The 20,000-nt window shown below is 49.4% G+C and overlaps 1 protein-coding gene across 1 annotated transcript in view; it reads left to right on the plus strand.

The window, feature by feature from the left end:
• sgsm2 (small G protein signaling modulator 2) overlaps positions 1 to 17,177 on the plus strand; it is a 45,293-nt gene extending 28,116 nt beyond the window's left edge. Inside the window, exons 6-23 of the mRNA XM_083671902.1 lie at positions 300 to 448; positions 794 to 928; positions 2,246 to 2,370; positions 3,572 to 3,639; positions 4,298 to 4,461; positions 4,654 to 4,786; positions 9,060 to 9,219; positions 9,494 to 9,558; positions 10,235 to 10,380; positions 11,323 to 11,451; positions 11,744 to 11,926; positions 12,326 to 12,736; positions 13,590 to 13,714; positions 14,045 to 14,127; positions 14,747 to 14,856; positions 15,025 to 15,121; positions 15,326 to 15,493; positions 15,738 to 17,177. Of these exons, the coding sequence (XP_083528028.1) occupies positions 300 to 448; positions 794 to 928; positions 2,246 to 2,370; positions 3,572 to 3,639; positions 4,298 to 4,461; positions 4,654 to 4,786; positions 9,060 to 9,219; positions 9,494 to 9,558; positions 10,235 to 10,380; positions 11,323 to 11,451; positions 11,744 to 11,926; positions 12,326 to 12,736; positions 13,590 to 13,714; positions 14,045 to 14,127; positions 14,747 to 14,856; positions 15,025 to 15,121; positions 15,326 to 15,493; positions 15,738 to 15,826 (2,540 nt within the window). The 3' untranslated portion in view covers positions 15,827 to 17,177. The remainder of the gene's footprint in view (positions 1 to 299; positions 449 to 793; positions 929 to 2,245; positions 2,371 to 3,571; positions 3,640 to 4,297; positions 4,462 to 4,653; positions 4,787 to 9,059; positions 9,220 to 9,493; positions 9,559 to 10,234; positions 10,381 to 11,322; positions 11,452 to 11,743; positions 11,927 to 12,325; positions 12,737 to 13,589; positions 13,715 to 14,044; positions 14,128 to 14,746; positions 14,857 to 15,024; positions 15,122 to 15,325; positions 15,494 to 15,737) is intronic.
• The last annotated feature ends 2,823 nt before the right edge of the window (positions 17,178 to 20,000 follow it).

Here is a 20,000-nt window from a genome sequence, read left to right on the forward strand (position 1 = left end):
ACGCTACATTGAGATCACACATAAGCACGTAACGTACTGAAGCTAGTTACCTTTTGCGCTAAAGTGTTTCCTTCTATCCACCCATCCATCCATCCATCCACCCACCCATCCAACCTTCCATCCATCCACCCATCCATCCATACATCCATCTATCCATCCATCCATCCACCCACCCTACTGACATGAGCATCCATAGATGGTTTGAAATGGTCCACCTTAACAGTGCATATGTCTGTGTGTGTGTGTGTGTGTGTGTGTGTGTCTGTGTGTGTGTCTGTGTGTGTGTGTGTGTGTCTCAGTGGGGCCCTGCGCCCTGGAGTACACCAAGCTGAAGACGTCAGACCACTTCTGGACAGACCCGTCGGCCAACGAGCTGGTCCAGCGCCACCGTATCCACGGGGCCCACAGGGGCCAGGACTCCTCCCCCAGCAGGAGGCCCGCTCTGGGGGTGAGAGAGGCCACCTCACTGGAGGGGAGGGGGGGGGGGGCGGGGTTAGTACTGTATAGTTAGTTAGTTACTGTTAGTTACTGTATAGTTAGTTAGTTAGGGATTGATCACATATAAAGTAAAGTCTGATGCCATAAAACAATTTAATTTAATGAACACAATCAAAGTGTGTTTATCGAAGTGTTGTATTGGCAATGTTGTTATTGTGTTGTATAGCCAGTGGGCCATAGGTCAGTGGCTATGGTCACCAGTTCTGGTCTTTGAGTGGTACCGGGTGTGCCAAGGCTTTGGTTCCAGCCCCAGAACTGAAGGTTAGGAATAAGCCTTGTTCCCATTGGTTCCCAGATCCGTAAGAGGCAGTCCAGTGTGAGCATGTCGGACGATAAGTTTGCGGCGTCAGCGCGGGAGTACGTGGAGTCACTGCACCAGAACTCCCGTACTCACCTGCTCTACGGCAAGAACAATGTTCTGGTCCAGCCGGTAAGTCCCAGGGGCATGGTGCTGGTACCAGTGGAGGCTGGTGGAGGTAGAAATCGGAGGACGGGGCTCATTGTAATGTATGGAACGGAATGAGGAACGGTATCAATGTTTGATACCGTTCCTCATTCCATTCTATGGATTACAATGAGCCCGTCCTCCGATTTCTACCTTCACCAGCCTCCCCTGGTTGGTATATGCTATAGTTGTAGTCTGATATCCAGCACACACAGTCATACAGAATACTATATACCTTTCATACACTGTAGCTTTTGCAGTCTCCCTCAATGCACACACACACACACACACACGCACGCACGCACGCACACACACACTCACACACACACTCAACCTCCAGATGCCTGGCTAAAATATGACATTTTTTGCCTTGGGGATTCTTTAATGAGCACGGGCCGCCCACTCTTCTCTGTTGGATCCCACCGGGCTAACCCACACACACACACACACACACACACACACACACACAGGGCACAGGCTTGGACACGGGGGTGGCTGTACTGTACTGTAGTTTATGAGCAGATGAACATATACAGTATATTGTGTATTGCATGTATATGCTATTATATCTGCTATGATATTAGATATGAATATGCTGCTGATATTCATATCATCGATCTATGATTTGGGCAGTGTGTGTGTGTGTGTGTGTGTGTGTGTGTGTGTGTGTGTGTGCGCGTGTGCATGTGCGTGCATGCGTGCATGAGTGTGTGTGTGTGTGTGTGTGTGTGTGTGTGGTGTCTCTCTGTGATAATCGATAGTGTAAAGGATCCTGGCCAACAGGGAGTGAGGGGAAGATTTACCACTAATTAGATTTGGGTGGGAACCTGATGGCTGCAGCAGCTCACACACTGCCAGACCAGCTGAGAACCACCATCTTTCAGCTGTGCTATCCATCTCTCTCTTTCTCTCTCTCTCTCTCTCTCTTTCTCTCTCTCTCTCTGTCTGTCTCTCTCTCTCATCCATTTGTTTTTCTGCATTCCTTCTCTTTTCTTTTTCAACCTCCTCTCTAACCCCTTCCTTCTCCTTTCCCCCCTGTTCATCTATCTCTATATGCGTTTGTTTATGAATACTTACTTTGTAATTTCTTCCCTCCCCCTCCCCCTCCCCCTCCCCCTCTCTCACTCTATCTCTCTCTCTCTCTCTCTCTTTCTCTCTCTCTCTCTCTCTCTCTCTCTCTCTTCTTGGGTCCTTCCACCTTAAATGTCATTTAAGTGTGTGTTTCTCCGTTGGTCACTCAATCTTATTGTTAATATCCCACTCTGACCTCCCCCCCCTCCCCCCCCCCCCCCTCCTCTGTAGAAGAAGGAGATGGAGGTGTTACGGGGTTACCTGTCCCTCCACCAGGCAGGTGACACCCTCACGCTCAAATGGACGCCCAACCAGCTGATCAACGGCACACTGGGGGACTGCGACCTGGAGAAGAGGTAGCCCTGCGCCCTATGTCACCCCCCTGTGTCACCCCCCTATGTCACTCTCTCTCTCTCTGTCACCCTATGTCATCCTATGTCACCACCCTGTGTCACTCTCTCTCTCTGTCACCCTATGTCATCCTGTGTCACCCCCCTGTGTCACTCTCTCTCTCTGTCACCCTATGTCATCCTGTGTCACCCCCGTGTGTCACTCTCTCTCTGTCACCCTATGTCATCCTGTGTCACCCCCCTGTGTCACTCTCTCTCTGTCACCCTATGTCATCCTGTGTCACCCCCCTGTGTCACCCCCCAATGTCATTCTCTCTCTCTGTCACCCTATGTCACCCCCCTATATCACTCTCTCTCTCTGTCACCCTATGTCATCCTATGTCACCCCCCCCCCCCCCGCCCCCATGAAACTCTATGTCACCGTGTCTATGTGGCTTCTTTGGGCTGTGGTTGGATCTCCTCAGCCTCTATTTTCAGCTGGTGCCGGACGGCCGCGTGTCCAAACGCAGGCATATTATTGGCCATATTTGTTTTCAGCAGAAGCAGGTGAAAATAACCACAGCACCGGAACGCCGTTTCCCCTGGGGGGAGTAGCGGTAAATCGAGGCGTGTTCACGACAATGAGAAGGTCATATGCCATCAGGGGGCGCTGAAAGACTCTTGAAAATAGCGTTGATGTTTCAGACGCACCCACCCCCACCCCCACCCCCACAAGCGCCACGGCCAGCGCCCCCCAACACCCCGCCCGCGTTTGCTCTGAAACTTTTTGAACGCCGTTAAAATACAGCCTATTTAAAGAGTTTTATAGACATGCCTGCGGACTTTAGACCCCTTGGTGAAAGCTTTGGTCTATGATTTGTCCGTTCCAATGTGCTTTGATATACCTCTGTTTCATCCTCCAGAACCATCCTAACACTGTCTCCCACCCTCCCTCCGCCCCCTCCCTCTCTCTCTCTCTCTCTCTCTCTCTCTCTGGCTCCCAAAACACTCACATGCGCTTTGATTTACCTCAGAACCAGTGTACAGTATGCCAATGGGGAACCATGTGATGCAACTTTTCATCCCTCTTCCCACTCTCTCCCTTCTCTCCCTATTATTCTCTGTTCTTCTCTTTCTTTTTATGATGGCCTTTGTCTCTCTCTCTGTCTCTCTCTCTGTCTCTGTCTCCCTCTCCCTCTCTCTCTCTCTCTCTCTCCCCCTCTCTCAGTATCTATTGGGACTATGCGTTGACAGTGCCTTTGCGACAGATCGTCTGCATCCACTGTCACCAGCGACGTGAGTCCAGCCCACACAGTACACACACACACACACACAGTACACACACACACACACACACACACACACACAGTACACATACACACACACACACACACACACACACACACACACACACACAGTACACACACACACAGTACACACACACACACACACACACACACAGTACACATATACACACACACATACACACGGATGGCCTTTTATTATGTCTAATTATACTATGAAACACATTCCATCATGACTCCAGTGGTTGTCATTTGGGGGATGTATTTTATGACCCGTGTCAAATTAAGGTATTGATAATCGCCTTTGATGAAAAGTTCATTTCCTGGCTGGGCGTATGAGAACCCTCTGAGGGTCTGGCGGTTGTAGATGTAGGCCAGTGTAATTGTTATTATTAATAATGTCTCATACTGTAGGCCCGTGTTAGTCATTTATCATGTATCTTTCTGTCTCTTTCACGTTCTCTCTTTCTCTCCTCTTCACTCTCTTTCCTACCTTGTCCTTTCGCTCTCCTCGACCCTGTCTCCCCTGCCACCCATGCCCTCTTTCTCTCTCTCTCTCTCTCTCTCTCTCTCTCTCTCTCTCTCCTACTTCTGTCCCTCCTCCCCTCTTTTACCCCCCCTGTCCCCCTCTATCCTCTATCCCTCCGTAGCGGACTGTGGTGGGACCTTGGTGCTGGTGAGTCAGGATGGTATCCAGCGGCCCCCCCTCCAATTCCCCCCCGGGGGCCACCTCCTGGCCTTCCTGTCCTGCCTGGAGACAGGCCTGCTGCCACGGGGCCAGCTGGAGCCCCCCCTCTGGTCCCAGAAAGGCAAGGTGGGGCTCCTGACCTCCCATCACATCACATGGAACACACACTGGTCTGGGTCCCTCAATCAATCTGTGTGTGTGTGTGTGTGTGTGTGTGTGTGTGTGTGTGTCTGTGTGTCTGTGTGTCTGTGTCTGTGTCTGTGTCTGTGTCTGTGTCTGTGTCTGTGTGTGTGTGTGTGTGTGTGTGTGTGTGTTCAGGGTAAGGTGTTCCCTAAGCTGAGGAAGAGGAACAGCACAGCCAGACTGGTGGATCAGGATGGGTCCGGGGAGGAGCAGGTGGCTGCTGACTACGTGTTTCGTATTGTGTACCCTGGGCACCGCCACGACTCCAGTGAGTAACCGCGCGGACACACACACACACACACACACACACATCTCTGTGCAAGCCGTGTGTCATTGTGTGTTTTCTAAGTGTGTTTGACTTAGTACAGTAGGTGGTAGTAAAGCCACATCTCTGTCAGCTGTTGAGTCATTCCCTATGCAGCTACTCCAAACAAGAGAGAGACAGGACAGAGTTCACTGTGTGTGTGTGTGTGTGTGTGTGTGTGTGTGTGTGTGTGTGTGTGTGTGTGTGTGTGTGTGTGTGTGTGTGTGTGTGTGTGTGTGTGTGTGCGGGTGTGTGCGGGTGCGTGCGGGTGCGGGTGCGTGCGTGTGTGCATGCGTGTTTGTTCATGGGTGTGTGCGTGCTTATCTGCATACGTGTGTGTGTGTGCGTGTGTGTGTGTGTGTACTGTATGATTGCGTATATGTTTGTGCATAACACATGTTCCAGGCTCAGATGTACAGTAGGTATCTCTCCTGTGCTGTAGGGGGCGCTGTATAACTGTGTTCTCTGTATTACCGCGGGGGAGCAGTCACTATAAACTACCACCACGCCACGGGCAGCCGAGCGCCCTCGCTGGACGACGACGAGGAGGAGGAGGATAGGCTGCACGCCATGATCTCAATGATCTGCTCGCGGAACCTCACAGACCCTAATGTCATGAAAGGTTTTTATCACCTGAGCACCCCTCACCACCACCCGCCCTCAACCCCCCCCTCCCCCCCCTCAAACCAACCTAGTCCCTACTCCATACCCCCTCTGTGTCCCCCCCACCCCCCAACCCAACCCAGTCTCTACTCCATACCCTCTCTGTGTCCCCCCAACCCAGTCCCTACTCCATACGCCTTCTGTGTCCCCCCACCCCTCAACCCCCCCACCCTCAACCCAACCCAGTCCCTACTCCATACCCCCTCTGCACCCCCCCCCCCCCACCCCTCAACCCAACCCAGTCCCGACTCCATACCCCCTCTGTGCACCCCCCCCCCCCTCCTCTCACAACCTCTCTCCCTGTGCCTGCCTGCCTGAATCCCGCCCCCCCCCCCCTCCCCCATACGCCCTCTGTGTCTTTGCCCCCCCCCCCCCCCCCGAGCCCTAACCCAACAGTGCCAGGACGAAGGTGGTGGTTGGTTGGTTGTGGCGTTGCCACGGCGCCCTGAGTGCCACGTCACGACGTCCCTCTTCACTCTGAGAGGCCGTTGCTACATCAGGTTGGCTAGGACCTTGGGTGTTGCCATGGTGAGAGCAATCGCGAGGTCAAGTGGCAGGTTCCAGTGCGAGGGAAAGGGAAGGAGAGAAAGAAAGAGAGGGAGGAAGGAGGGAAGGAAGAGAGAGAGAGAGAGAGAGACAGAGAGAGAGAGCACCGAAGGGGGAATGGAAGACAACCATGAAACAGACATGGATAAAGGCGTCTGCTAAATGCCAGAAATGTAAATGTAAAATGTAAACCATTATCGTGGAACTGATTCATACTGTAGCCTAGAAACCAGGGGAGGCTGGTGGAGGTAGAAATCGGAGGACGGGCTCATTATAATGCACGGAACAGAGTGAGGAATGGTATCAAACACGTGTGTATTACGATGAGCCCCGTCCTCCGATGTCTACCTCCACCAGCCTCCCCTGATGTCCTTGTGTTGTCACCGTTGATAGGTCACCTTAGAGAGGAGGACCCTAGCAGAGGTCTGACGACTGACCCGCCCCCTCCTTGTAACCGTGATGGTGATTGGGCCCCCTCAAGTGCCTTGTGGTTCATTGGTGGTTGTGATTGGTCCCTCTGTGAGGGGTGTCCAGTGGTGACTCTGTGTCCCTGTCTGTCACTGATGCTATCACAGATCCAGTTAGTGCCACATCACTTGGCTCTGCATGTGACTCACTCTTTGAATGATGTCACGTCACGTCACCCCCCCCTCTCTGCAGACGTAGTGACAGGGGGGGGGGGGGGGGGGGATAATCCATTCACCTGATGCAACCCTATGAAAGACACTCACTCACACCGTTAATACTGTCACACACTCACACTCCCTGTCGCACACACACACACACACACACACACACACACACACACACACACACACACACACACACAGAAACCCTCACACACACACACACTTGTGAACTCACGACTCACAGCTCTGTCCTCCTGCCCAGACACACTGATGTTCTGTCACCCACTCTCAGTGTTAGTGTCACCCATTGTCTGTGTCCCAGTGCCACCCACCCACACACACACACACACACACTGTCTAGTGTCACACACACACACACACACACACGCACACTGTCTAGTGTCACCCACTCTCTGTGTCCCAGTGTCACCCACACAGACACACACACACGCTGTCTAGTGTCACCCACTCAGACACACACACACACACACACACACAGACACTGTCTAGTATCACTCACTCAGTGTCCTGGTGTCATCCGCTCAGTGTCCCAGTGTGACCCTATCTACCGTGTCTCCTACAGCTGGTTCTCATTGTCTCTCAGCCTATCAGAGCAGGGCTAGATCGCTGTCTTCCTGTATTTTCACACAATTGCATTGTGGTATGTTGAGTTTCCAAGGATGATCAGTATGATAGTACTGTGTGACCCAGGCTGTGTTTGGTTTGTAGTCCATGTAGTCCCAGTTGGTGGTCCTCTCTTCACCTCACCTCTCAGCACTGTTGGGTTCTGGGTTCTGGTGGCCAAGAAATGCTTTGATTATTTGCAACTTTTTCCTATTTGTACTCTTTATGTTTCGGTTGAGCTATGACCTTTTCTGTTTTTTGTTTTTTTTTGGGCTCCATTCTTCTTCATTTGAGTTCACTGCAACATGCTTGATGATTATGCATGGGAGATATGCACCAGTTTCATTTGTTTTAACCGAATGTGTGTTTCTGCTTATTTGTAACAGAATATACGTCTCCTCTCTCGCTCTATGTGTCTTTCTCCTCCTCTGTTTTTGATTTCTTTCTTTGCTCTGGTTTTTAGTTTTTAGTTTTTTTTTCTTCCTCCTCCTATGTTGGTGCAGTTTCTTTTCTGCAATGCTGTTCACTGTAATTCTTCACTAACCCCCCCCCCCCCCCCCCCCACCCCGTCCCCCACCCCGTCCCCTCGTCCCCGTCCCCATCGTCCCCCCTCGTCCCCTTTCATGACGACGATCAGGTCCTGTGAGGTTCTGCGCTTAGTTTGAGAGACATGGATCGTTCGTTGTGTGAACGGGGGCTCATTGCAGTTCCTAACCCCTAAAGTCAGCAGTTGAACTGCCATAGTCTAAAGATAACCCTAAAGGAGTCTGAATGGCTCCTCCTTCTCTACCATTTTATATGTTTATGTTTCATTTTGAGTTTGAGTTTTTTGGTTTTTCCGTTTTCCGAACAACCAAAGAGCAGCTACTATTTATGACAGGTCATCACTCAGCTCCAACCTGAAGAATTAAGGTGAAGAGCATTTATTTGATGTTCACGTTTTTTATGATTCTTTTCCACTTTTTTTTGGTATACCCTTATTGGTGTCCATTTTTTTTGTTTTGTTTTAGTTTTTCTGTCATGTTCTGGCTTTATGCACCCTGCATGGCCTGAGCGCTTGTTCTTTCTCTTTCTTTCTCTCTCTCTCTCTTTCTCTCTCTCTCTCTCTCTCTCTCTCTCTCTCTCTCTCCTCCTCCTCCTCCTCCTCCTCCTCCACTCTTCCTCCTCTTCTCCCTCTCCCTCTCTTCTGAGCTCTGTGGAGCCTCCTCTGCTCACAAGCTTGCTGCTGCCTGTACATGCATGGCTTCCCAGCATCCTCTCTGCCTGCCTGTCCTTATCTCCCAGAATGCTTTGCCTCACTTCCAAACTCTTCAAACTCCAGTCTTTGTTTTTCTTGATATTGATGTTTGTGTTTTATGATATTATCCTGTAACATACATGTAAACCTCATTCTGTACATCTACGTGAGCAATGTAGACAGAAAGAAAGAGAGATACCATATTTTGAAGCAGCCATATATTAAAACAGGCATTTGAAATCTATGAAGAGAAAATGCTACTTGAATTGATCTGACGGTTGAGCTGAGGGGCCTGTACATGTATGCTGGTCAGGGGATGGGATGAGGAATGGCATCAAACACGTGTACGTGTGTTTGATACCGTTCCTCATTCCGTTCCATGCTTTACAATAACTTGCATTACTCAGAGCACCTTAGAGTGCTGCTTCATTCTTCACTTGTCTTTCTCTTTCTCTCTCTCACCCTCTCTCTCTCTCTCTCTCTCTCTCTCTCTCTCTCTCTCTCTCTCTCTCTCTCTCTCTCCCTCTCTCTTTCTCAGACCACGGGGAGATGATGGATATTCCGGGTTTAGGAGGTAGTCCGTCGTCATGGCAGCAGGGAGAGTGCCCCAGTCACGTGTCGTCATGCCTGTCCTGCTCCACCGGGGGCAGTAACACGTCCTTCGACTACCCACCAGGCTGCACCTGCATCCACGACCGGTATTCTAAAGCACACACACACACACACACACTCACACACACGTACACATACACACAGGCACACACACACACACACACACACTCACACACACTCACACACACACACACACGTACACATACACACAGGCACACGGGCACACACACACACACACACACACACACACACACACACACACACACACACACATACAAACCCACTCAAACACTCACCTCAGAGTGTGTGTGTGTGTGTGTTATGATAACCTCTCTACTGTGTCGTGTGCCCTGTCTCCAGTATTCCTCTTAAGATGCTGTGTCAGAACATGAAGAGGCAGATCGTCTCCAGGGCCTTCTATGGATGTAAGTCTGTGAAAGGTTACACCTCATACCAAGCTTGTTGGGAGAAATACGTATTCTATTCTATTCTGTTCTTTTCTGTTCTATTCACTCGGTTCTGGGGTCAGTTTCACCGAAAGCTCCTTAGCTAAAGTAGTACTTTATCTCTTTTGAAAAGAATCCAGGCCCACTCCTCTCCTCGGCCAGAAAAGTTCTTCACTTAACGGATTTCGTTCTTTCATGAACATCAGATTGACCTGCAAGCGTGGATTTTACAATTACAATTGTTACTGTATCTCAACGCCTTTGTGGCTGGGTTGTCAGGAGGAATTAAGTACTTCTTACGCTACGAAGCTTTTGTGAAACTGACCCCGGGTTCTGTTCCGCTCTGTTCTAAGACAGACACAGTATATAGAGACACAGTATATAGAGACACAGTATATAGAGACACAGTATAGAGAGACACAGTATATAGAGACACAGTATAGAGAGACACAGTATATAGAGACACAGTATATAGAGCACCTCCTCTCTCCAGTTCCCAGCCTGTTTCTTCTGTTCTGCACCTGTTATTGGAGAGATAGGTGTCAAACTCAGTCTCTCTCCTGTGCGTGCGTGTGTGTGTGTGTCTGTGTGTCTGTGTGTCTGTGTGTGTGTGTGTGTGTGTGTGTGTGTGTGTGTGTGTGTGTGTGTGTGTCAGGGTTGGCCTACTGTCGACACCTGTCCACTGTGCGGACCCACCTGTCAGCCCTGGTCAACCACAGCATCGTGCCCCCTGACAGGCCCAGCGAGGCTGCGGGGGGCCTCAGCAAAGACGTGTGGAGCAAGTACCAGAAGGACTGCAAGGTGAGGGGATGGGTGGGGGGGGGTGGATCTGAGTGTGTGTGTAGGTGTGGGAGGGTGGGTGGGTGAGTGGGTGGATGGGTGTGGGTGTGGGTGAGTGTGTGTGTGGGAGGATGGGTGGGTGGGTGGGTGGATGGGTGTGGGTGTGGGTGAGTGTGTGTGTGGGAGGGTGGATGGGTGTGGGTGTGTGTGTGTGAGTGGGTGGTTGTCTGGATGGGTAGGTGGGTGGGTGTGGGTGGGTGGGTGGGTGGTTGAGTGGGTGTGGGTGGGTGTGGGTGTGGGTGCAATGTTGATGTTTCATTCACCAGAGGGAAGCACCACTACGTATGCAGACCCTGCAGCAGGTGTGATAACAATGCTGAATGTTGAATTGCTTTGGCAACAATGATCTGGGGAGAGGGATGGAGGGGGGGGGGGGGGGGGGGGGGGGTGCAACAGTATTCAGCTATATTCATATAGATCAAATATGAGTGCCAGTGTTTCTTCAACCGCCTCCAACCCCAACCCCTCCCTCCATCTTCAGTCTAATCTAATTCTAATGGCTTCCACTGAAATGAACTCTCATAACAAAGCAACTAATACGATCTTATCATTGGAATTAGATGAGGAAATTTGGCCATGTCAGTTTCAATAAGGTGGTCATTACTAATTTACACTGTTTCCATTTCTGTCTCTCTCCATCTTTGTCTCTTGGTCTTTGTCTATCTCCACCCTTCTCTCTCTCCCTCCCTCTCTCTCTCTCTCTCTCCCTCCCTCCCTCCCTGTCTGTTTGTCTCTCTCCCTGTCTCTATCCCTCCCCCTCCCACTCTACCTCCCCCCCTTTCTCTCCATCTCTCCCTCCCTCTCTCTCCCTCCCTCTCTCTCCTTCCATCTCTCTCTCCCTCCCTCCCTCCCTCCCTCCCTCCATCTCTCTCTCCCTCCCTCTCTCCCTCTCTCTCTGTATAGAACTATAAGGAGTTAGAGTTGCTGAGGCTGGTGTATTATGGCGGGGTGCAGCATGAGATCAGAAAGGAGGTGTGGCCCTTCCTGCTGGGCCACTACAAGTTTGGCATGGGCAAGAAGGACATGAGCCAGGTGTGTGTGTGTGTGTGTGTGTGTGTGTGTGTGTGTGTGTGTGTGTGTGTGTGTGTGTGTGTGTGTGTGTGTGTGTGTGTGTGTGTGTGTGTGTGTGTGTGTGTGTGTGTGTGTGTGTGTGTGTGTGTGTCTGCCTGTGTGCATGTGTGATTGTGTATGTGTGTGTGTGTGTGCGCATGTGTGCGTGCGTTTGTGCGTGCATGCGTGTGTGCGTGTGTGCGTGCGTGTGTGCGTGTGTGTCCGCCTGTGTTTTGACACTGCATGTGTGTGTCTTGACCATCTTCCCGGTCAGATTGATGAGAAGATCAGTGCCAGGTATCAGCAGGTGATGAAGGAGTGGAAGGCGTGTGAGGTCATCGTCAAGCAGAGGGAGAAGGAGATGCAGTCGGCCATCTTTGCCAAGCTGTCGTCAGGCAGCAGCATCGACAGCCACGTCCTCAGACTCATCCACAGAGACTCCACACTCAGCAACGAGGTCAGAGGCCAAGGCTGATACATTCGCGACTGGTGGCAGGGGAGGCTGGTGGAGGTAGAAATTGGAGGAAACACACGTGTTTGATACCATTCCTCATTCCTTCCCTGACCTCCGATTTCTATCTTCACCAGCCTCCACTGGTCTATGGCGACTACGATTATCGATAACATCAGTCAAGTGCTGTTGGAGTGTGTTAGGCCACCATTTACAGGTTGAGGTACATCTGGACTTGGGTTGTTCTCTAATGAAATACAAAGTCATATCTCCCTCTCTCTCCCTCTCTCTCTCTCTCTCCCTCTCTCTCTCTCTCTCTCTCTCTCTCTCTCTCTCTCACCCTCTCTCTCTCTCTCTCTCTCCCCCCCCCCCCCCCCCCCCCCCCCCCCCCCCCTCCCCCCCCAGGTATTCATGTCAGTAGATGAGCCGGACACGGGGGGGCAGGACACCCCCGGTGGAGGGGACAACACCCCCACCATGTCCACCATGGTGCCCCCGGCCGCCCTGGCCCCTGATGAGCGTCCCCTGGTGGAGTTTGACTCCCCAGACTCCGGCCTCCCCTCCTCCAGAAACTACTCTGTGGCGTCAGGACACTCCCAGATCCTGTCCAGCATCGACGACGGCCAGAGCATAGAGGAGGAGGGGGGCGTGGGGGAGGAGGGCCGGACACACACACACTCACACACACACGGCGTGTTGGGAGAGCAGGTGCGGCAGGACTCGCTGAGTGAGGAGAGGCTGTGCAATCAGCTGGATAAGCTCATGACCAGTAATGGAGGTGTGGAAGGGGTAGCGCCCTCACTGTCCTCCTATACGGTATGTATGTGTGTGTGCGTGTGTGTGTGTGTACAGTATGTACCAGTACCAGTCAAAAGTTTGGACACACCTTCTCATTCAATGGTTTTTCTTTATTTTTTTTATTATTTTCTACATTGTAGATTAATATTGAAGACATCAAAACTATGAAGGAACACATATGGAATGATGTAGTAAACAAAAAAGTGATAAACAAACCAGAATATGTTTTATATTTTAGATTCTTCCAAGTAGCCACCTTTTGCTTTGATGACAGCTTTGCACACTCTTGGCAAGGTGTGTCCAAACTTTTGACTGGTACTGTATATTTGTATGTATCAGCACACGTGTGTGTGCATGTTTGAGAGCAGAGCACACCCATACACACACTCAGCCCCTCACGTGAACAACAGTGAACTTCTGCACTATGATGTTCATAAACAGGGCACACTAGATAGCATTGACAGAAACACACTGGAAACACATAGTTTGAGGTTGAGAAACACATAAGAAACACACTAGATTGCATTTTGAATATGATACATTTTAAAACGGCACAGTTCTGTAAATATTGTATGCATTGTATCATGGTATCATGATTGGGCCTGGTCCAGACGGAGCTGACTGATCCCTGTGTCCTGTCCCTGTGTCCTGTCCCTGTGTCCCGTCCCTGTGTCCCGTCCCTGTGTCCTGTCCCTGTGTCCCGTCCCTGTGTCCCGTCCCTGTGTCCTGTCCCTGTGTCCCGTCCCTGTGTCCCGTCCCTGTGTCCCGTCCCTGTGTCCTGTCCCTGTGTCCCGTCCCTGTGTCCCGTCCCTGTGTCGTGTCCCGTCCCTGTGTCCCGTCCCTGTGTCCTGTCCCTGTGTTGTGTGTGTAGATTGAGCTGTTGGACACGGTGGCTCTGAACCTGCACAGGATAGACAAGGACGTGCAGCGCTGCGACCGCAACTACTACTACTTCACCAGCGACAACCTGGAGAGGCTACGCAACATCATGTGCAGGTAGACGACAAACACCCTGTAACAACTGATAATGTAACCACTGATAATGTAACCACTGATCATGTAACAGCTGATAATGTAATGTCACAGACAATGTAATATGACAATGTAACAGATAAAGTAACGCCACAGGATAATGCAATAACACATAAGGTAGCAACACTGGATAATGTAATAACTAACCGTGTAGCAACACTAGATAATGTAATAACAGATAATGTAACAACCCTGGATAATGTAATAACTGTATAGTGTAATAACTCTAGCTCCAGCCCTAACCCTAACCCTATCTCGAGCCCTAACCCTAACTCTGTTTCCTCCCTGCCTCAGCTATGTGTGGGAGCACCTGGAGATAGGCTATGTCCAGGGCATGTGTGACCTGCTGGCTCCTCTCATGGTCATCCTGGACGATGGTGAGAACAACCTCAGCCGCCCTCAGCTATTTTCCATGAGCATTTAGCCAGACTTCATTAGCCTTAGCTATTAGCAATGAAGCCTAACCATAAGTTATTAGCCATTAGCAATCAGTAATTATCCATTAGCCTTAGCTATTAGCAATTAGGCCTACCCATTAGCTATTGGCCATTATCAATCAGTAATTATCCATTTCCCATTAGCTATTAACCATTAGATAATTGCTAAGTTAGAGGCTAATTAAACCTAACCAGAGGGTGCATCTCAATGCTCTTCATTAGTCCTTCCCTATCCCAATTCACACTAATTTGACAACACAGGAGAAAGCAAAGTCTTTAGCCTAATACGGATGGGATATCTAGCCTGTTACCTAGGCGCAGTACTTTAAAAACTAGAAGATTCTTTTTTTTTTGCTATATCCAGTATCAGATCGAGCTGGCTGATTTTTCCCCGATACTAGTAAAAGTCTGCCAGATAGATCTGATCCTGGAACAGAAAACGTCCTACATCAGCTCAAACCAACGCATTGTTTAGCTCTTTGAACGTCACAGTGCTCTTAGAGGATACTGAGTGCCCTGCTCTTTCTCTCTGAGTGGATCTGTCTCCTATCTTTCCCAGAGTGCTTGGCATACAGCTGCTTCACCCAGCTGATGAAGAGGATGAGTCAGAACTTCCCCAATGGGGGAGCCATGGACACACACTTTGCCAATATGAGGTCTCTCATTCAGGTGACAGAGCAACTGCACTCAGTGTGTGTGTGTGTGTGTCTGACTGTCTGTGTGTGTGTGTCTGGCTGTCTGTGTGCGTGCTTGCGTGCGTATTTATTCTCATATTCACCACGTCAGTAATGCTAAAATGACCCTTGGCCCTGACCTCTGACCTCTGTGTGACGTCAGATCCTGGACTCAGAGCTGTTTGAGCTGATGCACCAGAACGGAGACTACACCCACTTCTACTTCTGCTACCGCTGGTTCCTGCTCGACTTCAAACGAGGTACAGTATGCTGCAATGCTGATTGGCTGTCTGCTCGACCTCCCAGGCTGAAACAGGATAAACCCTAAACCAGTGTTCCCTGTTTGCTTGTTTACATGTTTAGCATGACCATTGAGATACACTTGCAAAGCGTATCCTTACACATGCTGTGTGTGTGTGTGTGTGTGTGTGTGTGTGTGTGTGTGTGTGTGTGTGTGTGTACAGAGCTGCTGTACGAGGATGTGTTTGCAGTGTGGGAGGTGATCTGGGTGGCCCCCAGGATCTCGTCCAGTCAGTTTGTTCTGTTCCTGGCCCTGGCCCTGGTGGAGGTCTACAGAGAGATCATCAGAGACAACAACATGGACTTCACCGACATCATCAAGTTCTTCAACGGTGAGACCCGGTTGGCCTCAGTGTGTGTGTATGTGTATATGTGTATATGTGTGTGTGTATATGTGTGTGTGTGTATGTGTGTGTGTGTGTGTGTGTGTGTGTGTGTGTGTGTGTGTGTGTGTGTGTGTGTGTGTGTGTGCGTGCGCGTGCGTGTGCGTGTGCGCCTGCCTGCCTGCTCCCTAATGTCCTATCTCTGTGTGTGTGTGTGTGTGTGTGTGTGTGTGTGTGTGTGTGTGTGAGACAGAGATGGCAGAGCGCCATGACGTGCAGCACATCCTCCAGATCGCCAGAGAGCTGGTGCACAAGGTCCAGTCTCTCATCGAGAACAAGTGAACATAGAAGAGGAGAAGAAGGAGGAGAAGGCCAGAAAGAGGAGGAGGAGGACCATGAAGAAAAGGAGTGGGGAGAATGGAGGGAGAGGGGAGGCAGAGCCCATTACTGCTCTGTATGCCTGTACTTCATCCATCCCTCCACCCCAGCACACAGCTCCTTCCTTCTCTTACCCCCTGAACACTCTCCCATCCTGGGAGAGAGATGGAGACCTCTGGCCCTCTAGCCTTCCACCCAGCCCAGCCCTTCACCACCCTGCCCTGCCCGGCCCTGCCTGATGAGGGGAAGGAAGGGGGTAGAGGAGAGGGTGGCTGGGGGGTTAGGGAAAGGCCTCAATGGCTAGGGTCTGGCTCTAGGCCTGGTTGTTTGAGTTTGTTTACAAGAACTCTCTCTGTCATAGAATGCCCTGGTGTCAGACGTGTGGATATGTTCTGCATGCTCGTGAGTTTCATCACACTGTGACTGCCTTTTTGAGTTTTCCACTAAGCACGCACAGGCACGTACGCACGTACGCTCACATTCACACACACTAACACACATACAACACACACACACAGGGCTATATTTGAATGGCGTATAAATCAGTCTTAGCGCAAACGTGGGCGGGGGCGCTGGTGATGGTATTACTGCTATTCCACCCACCTGAACGCAAGCGAGTAATTATTTTACCTGTTATCGCTGACACAATTTGCCAATATGCCTGCGTTTGGACCTGCGTCTCGCTGAAAATAGAGCCCACAGAGTAATATGTATTTTTTTAGACTTGCCCCCCCACCCTTTAAGAGATGAACTGGAGGCTCTTCTACATGCACACATGAAAGTGTTGCTTTAGAGTGACACAGCAAAAAGACGAAAAGATGAATTTTCATTGAGAGTGAATGAACAGGCAGACTGATAAAGTACGTGTGCCCCCATGCACCACCACAAACCTCCTCTAGAGGCCGCCACTCTCACAAGTTACAGTATGGATGCCCTGACAGAGGAGCAGAGGAGAATGCCACGAAGAAGAAGAAGCTTTCGTTTGTGACCAAATGTACTGTGCCAACTCTCTGACCTGAAGTATTTATACAACAACACATCAGTTAGAACTTCCGTCTTCTTTCCCTCCTTCCTTGGGAACCCCCCTTTAGCCTTCTAGAATCTTCCTCGATGGCCCCAGCACGGTTGTTTTTAGACATTCTGTGGAACACTCTGATGTTGCCTTTATTCATCACGGCCCTGTCGACTTTGTTGCACTTTTTGTTCCCTTCTTTGGACAGTGCCTGTGATGCTCTTGCCATTGCTCCCAAAGGTGGTGCAATGTTTCCCTTCAGGGACAGGCAGGGGTGGAGGTGCTACTGAGGGGCCAACCCAGCTCTCCTTTTAAGCGGGGAGGGGGGGGGCGGGGGGGGGGGAATATGTGTGGGACCCTCCCCTCCCTAGTCAAATTCTGCATGTAAGTTGTGTTTGTGTGGACACCGTGGTGTACAGAAGAGGTCCCCCATCCACTTCCATTGGGAGACCAGAAAACCCGGTTCATGAGGAGAGTAACGGGAACCGACCCCGGCATTGTGGTTTTATGCAGCATTGTATTTCTCCACCCTTTTCCTGAAGTGTCTCTTAGTAGGATTGGTGTAAGATGGTAAAAGCATGGGTTTTACATCCTCCAGGTGGGAGGAGGGCATTAATCCCCACATCAGGAGAAAGGTAGAGAATCGGGACGCTGCATCTGTCGGCCAGGTGTTCTGGAGAGGGCTGTTTTTAACCACACACTACCAGGGGAGGCTGGTGGGAGGTAGAAATCGGAGGACAGGCTCATTGTAATGCATGGAACGTGTTTGATACCATTCCTCATTCCGTTCCATGCATTACAATGAGCCCGTCCTCCGATTTCTACCTCCCACCAGCCTCCCCTGCACACTACCTAGGATGTCATATCTATAGGAGATGTATCATCCAATCAATCTAGTAAGACACATCAACACAACAATGGCAACGCTTCAATTGCCTCCAGTGATAAACAGCACAATGATCCTAATGGGATACACAATGTTTATGATATGCTTGTAACACAGAGACATCATCCCAGTCTCTTTAGTATCTCTCCAACCGGTTCATCATATCTGCCCTTTACCCTCATCCATGATTTCCAAGATGGCTGCCAACCATGTCGTCCCATCCAGGTAGACCTGCATCTGTGATTTAACTGCCCAGTGTCTTCCCCTATTTGAAGTGTACTGTAGACGATCCAGCTCTCTGAATTGACTGTTAAAGGGAGACTCTGGGATATGACGTCATAGCACGAATGAGCGGGAGACGGTGCCGTAGACTTTAAAAAAACAACAACAAAAACAACAACAACAAAGACGCAACAGACTAGAGAGTAGAGCGTGTTGCGACAGAGGGCATGCGTCAAGCGTTTTGTCGTGGCGTTGTGAGCGTCTCCAGGTAGAATTGAAATATATTTGGTTCTCATCCAGGCAGCTGTTTACTTTAGGCTCGTTTTCAAAATGGAAGCAAAAAAGAAGAAATCGAGGGACATGGAAAGAAAGATAGTGAAAGGCAGTGAAACGAGTGGACGCTCTCTTTCGCTACAATATATTTGATGAAAGTTGCTTTGTTTTCATGGGCGTGACGTCATACCCCAGAGTCTACCGTTAACAATGCAGACAGGTGGTAGTGGTCGTACAGATGGGAAGTGGTGCAGAGGCTTTTAGAACCTCACCACATCTGATTCCCTGGAACACACCTCTGTAGAGTAACCTCACTACTGTACATCTGATTCCCTGGAACACACCTCTGTAGAGTCATGATGGACGTGTTAGAGGAGAAGCCCTTAGGAGAACATTTTCTTCCAATCAGGACCTTGTGTACCAAAGCCTCGAAACAGCCCCGTCAGCGCCATGAAGACAACGTGCAATTTCATGCAGTATCTCGAAGACTGTTTACTAGGTGTTGTAAGATATTTTTAAAAAAAACATGCTCTTTAAATTCTATAACTACTGTGCAATTTCTGTCGTTTGAGAATTTCTCTCAGCCTATACTGCTGTACATACGAATAGAAAAAGCCCAATATTTCTATGATGGTAAGGATACAACTTATTTTCAAGTCTATTTTTTACGTTGGTTTTAGAGGTGCACTCGCGAATTCCACTGTATACCTGGAGATACGTCAAACTGAATGTGTGGAACCTTTGTAACACGTTGACTGTTTAGTGTTATCTCTCAATGTCGTGCACTGAATTTGAAAGTTCATTTCAAAATTCTATTTATTTAGTTTGAACGCCAATATTTGAATTGCAGAGTATGTATTGTAAAGGATGTATCATTTGCCTTGAATGTAATAATGTATTAATAAAAAGGTTGTTCCTTATTAATAAAAGATGTCCAACTGTGGTTTGTCGGTCTCTAATACAGCGGCAGTTCCCAAAAATCCCATGTCGGGTTCCCTGATTTAAAATTGGGGTCCCCTGAGAAAATCAAACTAACCTCTATGATTTCATAAATAAGACACAAACATTTGTATTTTATATGAAGACTAACAATGTCTGTCTATTGCACCTGTAGCCTATATTACAGTGTTTTGGAGTTCAATTCCAACCAATAAGAGCATCGTGGACATCATTATTATGTGTTGGCGTAGCCTGCAATCAAGTTGTTGGGGTCATAGGAGATGATTGATGTCACGAGACAACAAAGTTCAGGAACCCCTGCTCTAATACAAAGTGCTCACTCACCCTCCCTAGTATGATTAGTGGTGAACCAATATGAAACATTCGATCACATCCTATTGCCCCAGAACTGAATACCCACTGTTTCTCCACTCATAAAAAAGATAACTCTGAATCAAGGTTAAAAAATGCTGTCTTTATCACTGTCATCAATACTCAAAACTGTCATCTCCTCCATCAGGGCCCATGGAATTGCACGATACAAAGGCATGAAAAAAATTAAACATTAAAATAGATATTGCATCTTCAAAAAGCTAACTTTTCACCCATAAATACTTCATTTTTGTTGCAATTGAAGTTCACTGCAGTTTCTTACAACAGAATCACAGATTTTATATAGCCAGAAGATGAGCATGGTATGACAAAAGACCAAAAAAAAACAAAAAAACCAGCAACAACATTCTCTGGTCACCGTTTAGTGACAAACGCATTTGTTACAGTACAACATCAAAGGGCAAGAGTTCTCT

This window comes from Argentina silus, assembly GCF_951799395.1.
Source record: "Argentina silus genome assembly, chromosome: 6".
NCBI classification, from domain to species: domain Eukaryota; kingdom Metazoa; phylum Chordata; class Actinopteri; order Argentiniformes; family Argentinidae; genus Argentina; species Argentina silus.